Here is a 10,460-nt window from a genome sequence, read left to right on the forward strand (position 1 = left end):
GAAGCTTCTCGAAAACTGCAGGCGCGGTTTGCGCTGAGAATCGTGTAGTGTTTTAGGACGATAACAAAACTTGGGAAATGGAACGTGGCCATATCCTGGGATGCTGAGTGCTTTTACGAAATAGTGCGCCCACTCCTCTATTTGTTCCAGTCTTTGTGACACCCTGCAGAAACGAGTTTTTTATCTCGGGAAAGCATGCTGTGCTGACCTTGGAACATGCTGTGTCTTCTTGGCAGCCCTGTCATCATGCAAATTTTTCATATATCCTGAACTTCTGACTTTTGGGCTGGGCATTTCTGAAAAAAAAGCTTAGGAATTCTCAGATCGCACAACAGATACTGCTTGTTTTCCTGGAAAAAAAAAAAGGTGTGGCTGATTCATAAATAATCTCTAAATGTATTCTCCGATAGCTCTTTTTTAATGAAGTTCTGGAAGTGGCCTTTTACATGGGTGCATGTGGTATGTTCTACGCGTTGCCGCACAGCCTGTTGTGTCACAATAAGTGCTCCATGCTGGAGGCTTCACTTCTTTCCCGTGCTTTTCTTCATTGCGCTGAGTTGAGGCCACGCATTTGCTTGCAGTGATGTCGAACGAACCAGCACGGTATGGATTCACGGGGCGATCAGGCATCATCACAGCCCATTGCTACAGCGAAATGTGAGTGTGGACATGCATTTCACACCATGCTTTTTGTATGCATCTATGGTTGCAGTCAACTGTTTTCCATTGGAGCTCAGCTGCATGCTTTTCTCGCCAAAGAAAGGAAAAGCAAGCCATGCAGTATTTGGTTGCTTATAAGCAGAACAGATAAATAGAATGAAATCTTGAAAGAGTGTGGCAATATGACAGTTATCGGCTAAAATATTTAGGTGGAAAGAAATGACAGCTGAAGAACAGACGTTTTGCAGACTATGGTCTTACCCAAGTCGTCTGCATTACACGTGCTTGCGCTACTGTATTTACTCGCATACTTTGTGCACTTTTTTTGCGATTTTGGGGCCCCGTGCAAATCTTGCGGGGATTTTTTTCAGGGCGTATGAGGACTTACAAAATATTTTGTCACAGTCCTAATGCGTGCAATATATGTGTCTAAAAAAATTGTAGCAGAAACGAAACAAACTTGTTCATTTGGAAGATATAGCATGTACTTGAACCAGTCAGATCTGGTCACGCTCGATCTAGTGGAAATCGATGATCGCGAAGTCCGATTGGGTGTCATTGTCACGGTCGCTGCCAGCACCCTTCAAAGCGCATCATCCTCGGTTTTGTCGAGTGCGTTCGAATGCCCCATTTTCTTTAAGCTCTTCGTAACAATAGTGTGAGAAACGAAGTCCCACAACACAGTGGTACCAGGTGACTTAAGCGTTCGCACATAATCGAAAGGGCTTCTTCAGTGTCAGATACCTTGCATTAGAAAGCGCGCACTCCTCTTCTTTCTCGTGTACCGATCGCACCAATCGTCACGTGTTGAGGTACGTCTCCTTGAAGTGATTTGGAGTGGCACGGTTTCTGTTTTCTTCTGCAAAATTTACAACTTTGTTGGAAACACTTTACAAAGGTGTTTGGGACAGCACAACAGACAGACAAAGAACTTTATTCAGGTCCTGAGGAACTGCGTAGTAACGGCCCCGTTTAGGGGGAATCCGTAGCAGTCGCGGGCCGCTCCCACGTAGGGACCGGAAGACCGTGGCCCTCCGCCCTCTCGCAGGCCCTCTGGACAGCCCGGGACAGCACAAGCATCATGCAGACTTACAATAATTGAAAAGACATCTTTGACTTTCTGTGCGAGACGGTAGCGCAACCAAAAAGTGTCAGACATTTGACTCTAACAGTCTTGTCAATTTTTCGAGCTTTTCACACTCTGTTCTGCCAAAAAAAGACTAGACAACATTTTTTCGGTGAAAGCATGTCAATCGATAAGGGAGGCAAGCCAAGAAAAAAGTGAGGATAAAAGTGGTTGCTCAACGAAAGGCTTGCCCATATTTACGAAGGAAAAGCGTTGTGTTATAGCCTTCTTAGTACTGTGTACGGGCATTGGAGGTTTCATTGACCTAAATCCAAGTGAATATATAGTTTTCACCTCCCTTGTGTAAGCCTTGTTGTTTTTAGTGCACTTAATCGTGTTCCATCATGATTTGTAAGTTGCAGCCGTGAGTTGTTGAAACTCTGGGCTCTTTCAATGGCCATAGTTGTCTTGCCCGAAAAGAACAGGCCTACTTCAAGCGCTCGAGCACCAGCAACAGGCGTGCAAGCATCCATGGGAAAAAGTGCATGCTGCAGAAGTTGCCGCGGCGAGCGAGTGGGCCTCGCACTTTAGCTTTCCACCTGCGCCGTGCCAGAACTTTGGAAGTCAAGTAAATGTGATTAGGTGTGACATATTGCAGCGTAAGTCAGCCATGAGCTTCTGTGTTGAGCTGAGAAGGCCTCTCTACGCTTTTGGTTGGTCCACTGTGGTGGTTCGGCATGCCAGTGTTCAGAGTGTCTACCAACCTGGAAAACGTGGAAAAGTCAGGGAATTTGAACCCTTCAGGAAAAGTCATGGAAAAGTCGGGGAAGTTGAAAAAAAACGTGGCCAAGGGATGAAAAGTGACAGCAGTTCCGTGTGACTGTCACAAAAATAAGCATTACCATTGATCAAAGCTTAGAAAGTCTCTCTTTCAATTGCAAATACAGTGAGCTGCTAGAAGAGATGTGAAAAAAAAAAAAAGACAGTGAATAACACTTGCTTCTTATTGTAAACGCAGAAAGATACACTGACCCATAGAACACAAACTTTACTGACGTTTTGGCACCCGATATGGGAGGGAGCCTTGTTCACAGTAAAAGCGTTAAGATTACGTACAGTACGCCCACATACGCAACATAAGCAACAAGAGTACATTGTCAGAAGCGTCCCACCACTCCTGTTTAGAGTATGTACAGTTGTGTGTATCTGAATGCCAGGTGCAGGCATAATGCAAGCTCTTTTAAATGTGGAGCATATTATAGTCGCATTTACTCACAAATCCGGCATCGCCGGTGGTGTCTACACTCCTACTGCACATCTTGCGTCTCTTACCGCATGCTCGCGTCTCATGCCAGCTGTTGCCCCCTCTCTCTCTCCTTGCAAGTGCTCGTAAAAACCCACTGCTCGCGCTGCATAACCATCCATAGGCCACCTCGTAATGTATACGTGCTAGATCGGGCATTCGGAATTTAGTCAAGGGCGTCTTTACTTCACTTTCGCTTGATTTGATGCTTTGCTTGACTCGAGAAGACGAGGTGGAAGCAGCAGTACCTTCAACCAGTAGGGGGGCACAACCCAGAATGACTGTGCCAACACTCGTTGAAGGCTCAGTAAATATGAATAATAAAAAACTGGGCAGATCCCATGTACAGTGGGAATCGATGATATGTGAAACGTGGATGAGGAAGGTTGATAAGTCACTTTAAAATCAGCACGTCACGAGGCGGAGGTATTATGCTGCATATGACTTTCATGTCATAATTATTATGTTTGGACGTGTTGTTTACCTTCGTGATCTATACCCGTCTTGTGATACCAAAGTTGGTATAGTGGAGCTAGCGAAACGACTGCGAGCCCATCACGAGCATGGCATGTTGTCATGTTCTTACATGACACGCGTGTCATGAGTATCATGTTTGCACCTTCGTCATTCATTGACGTCCCGTAATACCAAAACTGGTATGTGAAGCTAGCCAAACAACTGCGAGTGCACTATGAGCGTAGCATGTAGTCATGTTTTACATGACACGCATGTCATGGTTATCGTGTTTGGACGTGTCATTTACCTTCGTCGCCCGTTCGCGTCATGCATTATGAAATTTGGTATATGCGGAGCTAGCGAAATGGCCACGAGCGTATCATGAGCATGGCATGTAGTCAAGTTGTTACATGACATGCATCTCATGATTATCATGTTTGCACAAGTCGGATACCTTCGTCGTCCATTCATGTTTTGTAATACCAAATATTGTATATGTGATACTAGCAAAACGGTGGTGAGCACATCGTGAAGGGCCCAATATACTCTGAAGTAACGTTGACGCGCGCTCATGCTGGGCGCGGCGACGCTACTGCTACGCTAGCAAAACATGAGCACTCTATAGTCTGATGCCTGGCACGACCGGCGAGAACCGTTGCGAAATGCGGCATGCTACATTTCGTGCCAACGACGTTACCCAGAGAGCATCGCGTCTGCCTGTCTTCGTGATTGAAGGACGCCGGGCGCGCTCACACGTGCATGTGACAAAGCAACGCAGCGCAGTGTGCGCTTGCGTGCATATGGCAAGCAGATCAGCATCAGGCGTGGCATCGCTGGCGTGACGTGACGAAACATCTCCGGCGCTAGTTGCGCGCCGGGTCACGTGAAAGTGTATTGGCACCTTGAGTGTGGCATGTAGTGATGTTTTTACATGACACGCATCTCACGATCATCATGTTTGCACCAGTCACATACATTCGTCATTCATTCACGGACGTATTACCAAGTTTGGCATAAGTGAGCATAAGTGAAGCCAGCAAAACGGACGCGACGCACCTTGAGTGTTGCATGTAGTCACGTTGTTACATGACACACATGCCATTATTATCATGTTTTCACCAGTACCTTCGTCATTCATTCACATCTCGTAATACCAAATTTGGTATATGCAAAGCTAGTGAAATGGCCGCGAGCGCATTATGCGTGTGGCATGTAGTCATGTTGTTACATGACATGCATGTCATAAATTTCATGTTAGGGTCTGTCGCTTGTGTTCGCCATGCAGTCATGCCATACCATAACAGTTTAGCAGCATGTCATGTGAATGAAATCGTTGCAAAAGCAGCAAGACTGTGAAATGTAAATCATGACATTCATGGCATACAAGTCATTATTTTCATATTATGGCAAGTCACTTATGCTCATCATACAGTCTTGTTAGGCCATATCAATTTTCGTGTCGATATCATTATCGAAACTGCTAGGAGAGCTAAAAGTCGTAGGCGGCTAGGTAGATAGATATGCTCAAAGTCGCCAAAGTTTGTTAAGAAATGCTTCTCATTTCAAATGAAATAATAATTAAGCATTGCAAAACCACGCCCAATAGGTGAGGCGTAAACTCACAAAGGCTCATGGGAGGCGCCGTCTGCGTCGGCTTCTGGTTCAAGATATCCCTGGTGCGCTGTTTCGGTAGTCATATTGTGGGAGCTGTAAACATGTTTTTCGGTTCGATTGTGATGAAGTCAATTTGCTCGTACAATCATAGTTGGTTGTGCAGCTGTCGGTTGCTCGAATTCGAGTACCAAGGGGAAAAAATATACAGGTTTTCTTGGAATGAAGATAGAAAAATAAGTGGGTTGTGGAAATAAGGAGAGCCGCCGTAAGTGGTAGCCTTCGGATGCCTAGCGTCGGAGCAAGAGTATGCAAGACCATTTTGTAACAAACAGGTGGATGATATTTATGCTTTAACCTGCATGTATGATTTATTTGTCTCTGACACAATCGGTATTTCCGTTCAGGCACTCGCAGCAAAGATCTGCGGCATGTTGACTACGTGCCGTCGATATTTTGGCACAATGAGAGAACAACTGAGACGTCAAGACAAAAGCGTGAAAGGTATTTAGATGTGTAGTTTTTCATGAGCACCATCACAATCTCATTATCTACGCAGCTACGAGAGGCATACGGCTTTAACACTAAAACGAGCGGCCGCCAAGCAACGTGCAGCCAACAGCCGCAGTACATCAAACCAGCTATGATGCCGCGGAATCCACAGACGCAGCAGTTGTCAATGGCATAAACTGCAGCAGCAGCGATACACAATCAGCCAGTGCTTCCGAAAGCGTCACGTCATGCCACTGGGAGAAAATGACGCGTCAGTAATGTATTTCAACGAAGTGTCAGCTTCATGCATGTAAGAGCTTACTGCTTTGTTACGATCAACTAGATCAGTCGTGGGCGGGCATGTAGATTAGTTCGTTTTTTTTTTTTTTTTCAGTGACAGGACAGGTGAAATCCAGAAAGAAAGCTCAGGATGCCATTTCTGTGCTATCATGAAGGCAAAAGTGCTGTTTCTCGAGGATGAGCTGCTGAAGCTAAAAAAAGATAGCCCCAATTCTGCAGAAAAAAACCAGCAAGGAAACAGTGTGACATCTATGAGCGATGCCCAAGTGCATTTTTACACTGGCATGCATAAATGGTAGTCTCATAAATCTTAAGCAAGGTGGACTTTCTTAAAATAGCATTTTTTTGCAGGGTTGCCAAAGGTAGTTTTTTCTATACTATAGCCAGTATTATCCCTGTTCTTTCCTCTGCACAGGTCAAGTTTTCTCATTACATGCAACTGCTTTCCTTTCTAATGAAACTTTGTCTGAACCTTGCATTTAAAGACTTGGCATATAAGTTTGATGTCATGCCTAAGACTATCAGCCAGAGCTTCAGGTTTCTGTTGGCTGCTATACACCTCCTGTGCAAAAAACTAATAGTGCTCCCAAGTCCTCAGATCTGCCACAGCTGGTTGACAGAAAAAAAAAAAAACTCAAGAACTTTCCCAAGCTGCATGCAATCATTGACTGCACAGAAGTAACCATTGCTATGAAGCTGCTTCATTTTTAACTATTGTATCTTGTCCTTAACTGAAGCAATTATCCCTTATAACTTGTTTAACTACAAATATATTGACAAGTGAATTGTAGTCAATATAAGTTAGCCCCGCCGCGGTGGTCTAGTGGCTAAGGTACTCGGCTGCTGACCCGCAGGTCGCGGGTTCAAATCCTGGCTGCGGCGGCAGCATTTCCGATGGAGGCGGAAATGTTGTAGGCCCGTGTGCTCAGATTTGGGTGCACGTTAAAGAACCCCAGGTGGTCAAAATTTCTGGAGCCCTCCACTACGGCGTCTCTCATAATCATATGGTGGTTTTGGGACGTTAAACCCCACATATCAATCAATCAGTCAATATAAGTTAGCTTGCAGAGGATTCACTGCGTTAACCATTGCAGGCCTTTCAACCAGGACTATCAACAAATTGTGTGGAGCAACTACAAACAAAATAGTACACTGAAGTACCTTGTTTCAATAAACCCTCACGGTGCAGTGAAGTTTTTGTTGGATATGTACGGAGGAAGAATTTCTGATAAGGAGCTAACATTATTATCTGGTGAGCACTTGATACTGAATATTAGATTACAGTAATATATTCAGCTAATCAATGTTTGCCTCTTTTGGGCACAGGATTTATGAACCATCTACAAACGATGACCAGGTTCTGGCTGATTGTGGTTTTTTTCTCTTTGGAGAATTCTATGAAAGAAACGTCCAGCTCATTATACAAAGTTTCACGAAGAACAGGGTGCAGCTTTCAGGACAAGAGGTCACAACCTGAAAGAGAATTTCTTCAACGTGAATTATTATGGAGAAGGCCATTGGTTACTGAAGAAACGGCGCATAATGACTGGCACTGTTCCCGATACATTAGTAAATGACTATGACGAGATCACAACTGTAGTTGTCGGACTTGTGTCGGACCACTATCAAAAAAAGGTGAGCAACACAGCTACAGTCGAGCCCACATATAACGGCCCCACTTAAAACGAACTTTCGCTTAAAACGAACAATATCCGCGTGACCGTCAAAATATACATTGGTTCAATGGCACAAAATCGCACTTACAACGAACGTCTCCGAGCGCCGCTGATCGGTTACAGCGAACGGAGTCAGCGGTCTGCCGACTTCCTGGGAAACCGATTTCGATCACCGATCAGGCGTCGGCGAGGTGCTCATACATTCTTATTGTTAAACGCCGATTCTGCCTCCGTGCCCCTATAGTTGCTGCTCTCCCCGACCGCTTTTTGTTACGCACCCCTCCATCCTTAGTCCCCCTGCTACTTTTAGCACCCCGCATTGCTAGACGAGGCCCGTGTTTTCACACTGCCACCGATCTTTCGAAGACTGGTCAGCCACCAACCCTGTTTTTGATCGCTGTGACTGTCGCTCGCGTCACCAGCCTGGAGTGACCAGACCATTTGCCAACATCGTCGGCCACCGACTGTATCCGATAGTCTGCGTCTAGTGCAAGCGTGTACGCTACCCCACCGACTCTGATAATTTGCGATTCGTTTCGTGTTTAGGACTTGTTCTCGCTCACTTCGCACTCGACTCAGCATGCTTTCCGCGCGCGTGCGGAAGCGCGAAAATGGCTGTTAATTTGCTCAAAACGAATCGCGAAATGTCGAAGTTTGTGAAGCCACGCAAACCCGCCGGCGCAACAAGACGATTTTTTTTATCGCAGCCGCCGATTCTTCGAACGCCGCCGCGTGCACCGAACGAGGCGGCCATGCTTTGGCTTCTGCGTGCACTGGCACTCGAAAATTTTCAAGTTTTTCTACGTGGGAGTTTCGCGAACCTTTCAAGCAAGCTACCTCTTTCCCGTGTGTTTTGCTTTTCAAGGTCGCCCGCCTGGCCACCCACCGCATCCTCCCCTCTCTTTATCGCACGGAGGAAAGAATCTTTCATTCCCCCATGCTTTATCGCAACTCCTTGCCCTTCTCTCGCAAGTCTGCTCGCCTCTCTTGATCACAACCCCTTCGCCCGTCTCCACCGCTCTGCGACGCCCGCCACGCTGGCTCGAATTAGTTTCGTTTTCCGACTGGAAACGCGCCCAGAGCTGCTTCGCGCGTGTGCGCGTCTTGCTCGCTCTTGGTGTGTGTGTGTGTGGGGGGGGGGGGGGGGGCGGGGGGGGGTCATGATGGCCGATGGGAGGACAAGCACGCTTTTTCGTACCGCTCAACAAAACATCGAAAGTGTGACCGCTTCGCTTAAGCGTGATCCGCGCGTTAGGTGCCGCGTTGCGAAGCGCTTGCTCGTAGCTGTTGACCACCTGGCAGCCAACTTGCCGCTTCAGGCGTCCCGGTATTCAGTTCAGCTGGGGAGATGGTGAATATTTCGTGGGCGGTGGTGACGGCTACGTGTGCGCCAAACTATTTTCGCGAGGCTGACTTCGTCGATTGTCGGGCCCGATGCCGAGCCTGAAGCTTCCGAACAGGATCACTGCGGCGGCGATTTGTGGCAGCGCGTCGTCGACTCCGACCTGGGAGAGCGGGTGGAACATGTGTTGCGATGATTTAATTACAACCGATGATGCCGACACTGCGGAACCGTGAATGGATTGGGGCATTGTGAATGAAGTACAAGGCGAGAGCGATTTGGAGGAATCGGATTGCGAGAACGATGAAGCTTTGGAGCCAGCGCCTCATGCAGCTTATGCCACGGGCCTCGGTGAACGAGCAGCCTGCCTTTTTAAATGAACTCGAGACCGCCCTTATCGTTTCTGCTCTTTGAAACACGTGCATCGCGGACTTTTTGGGGCAAAAAAAGTTTGTGTTTTCACTCGCAACTTTCATTTACTCGAACTTCGGGATATAGCGAACGGATGCCGCGTCACGCTCAGGTTCGTTATAAGCGGGCTCGATTGTTTACCAAATTCATATGGCTTTTAAAAAAAGTGTGTCCACTGACATTGCTAAGCATTTGGCCATCATTTGAAAGTTTTATTGCACATTAAAACATGGCAAATTTTACATGTAATGAAGCAATGGTTGTATGAGAACTTGTTTGGATCATGAACATTGCTTGTGCACCTGATTGACTTTTACAAACCGTTTTGTTTGCATACATAATAACCACTCAAGTGGATCTAGAGTCTATTTTCAGAGTTAGCCCATGGAATGCCATGTGCATTAAGAAATGCTATATTGTTGACACAGTACAAAAAGGCATAGATTACGATCAGTTTCAGAGTATAAAAGTGTACCTGCGAAAAAACACTCATTATCCACCAAACTTAGCTATGTATATTGGATGATTGGTAGGGTCAATGAGTCTAACATTTTCGATTATTGGATGTCCACATGAGCGGCCAAAAGTTGGCCAGTTAAAATTATCAGAAAAACAAGGCATACTGAATATTTAAACGAAGGGTTTACAGTGCAAGGTAGTGAATTCTTTCTACACAATCACATACAGCCATTACATTTACAAAGTGCTCATGGTTATACGGTAAATGTTTGTCTTCAACCAAGTACCCCGGTGAGTGATAACACAATAAATCACGCCATGGTTACTTACTGGCTCTAGTGTGGCACTGGTTGCACAGGGTTTCAAGACAAAATTTTGGTCCCACCAGCCACATTTAGTTTGGAGCGAAATGCAAACGTTTCCATGTACCAGGCACCGCATGCACCTTGAAAGGAGTACTGACACGATCTTGAGGCGCCCCAAAGGCACATATTTCGTTTCCATGACATGCACTATCAACGCACTCCACAAACCAGAGTCAAGCAAGACGCACAAAATGTTTTACTTTCAAACTTTTCTTTGCGCGGCACCTGCAAGCGCACTGCACCCTCATGGACAGTCACGACAAGTCAACACAGTTCACTCGTTTTGTGAAATTTGTGTCCTGCATGCAGCTTGAATGAC

General features: G+C 46.1%; 1 protein-coding gene across 8 annotated transcripts in view; it reads left to right on the forward strand.

Annotated features, from left to right (window-relative positions):
• Positions 1 to 10,460, forward strand: part of LOC119160785 (motile sperm domain-containing protein 1) — a 146,626-nt gene that overhangs the window by 31,935 nt on the left and 104,231 nt on the right. For all 8 annotated transcript variants that reach the window (XR_005108330.2, XR_012887737.1, XM_075880890.1 and 5 more), the window contains one exon: positions 582 to 657. Coding sequence is in view for 6 of the 8 variants with exons in the window: in XM_075880890.1 (XP_075737005.1) it covers positions 582 to 657 (76 nt within the window). In the remaining 2 variants the exon portion in view is untranslated. The remainder of the gene's footprint in view (positions 1 to 581; positions 658 to 10,460) is intronic.

The sequence above is a fragment of the Rhipicephalus microplus genome, chromosome X (assembly GCF_043290135.1).
Source record: "Rhipicephalus microplus isolate Deutch F79 chromosome X, USDA_Rmic, whole genome shotgun sequence".
NCBI lineage: Eukaryota > Metazoa > Arthropoda > Arachnida > Ixodida > Ixodidae > Rhipicephalus > Rhipicephalus microplus.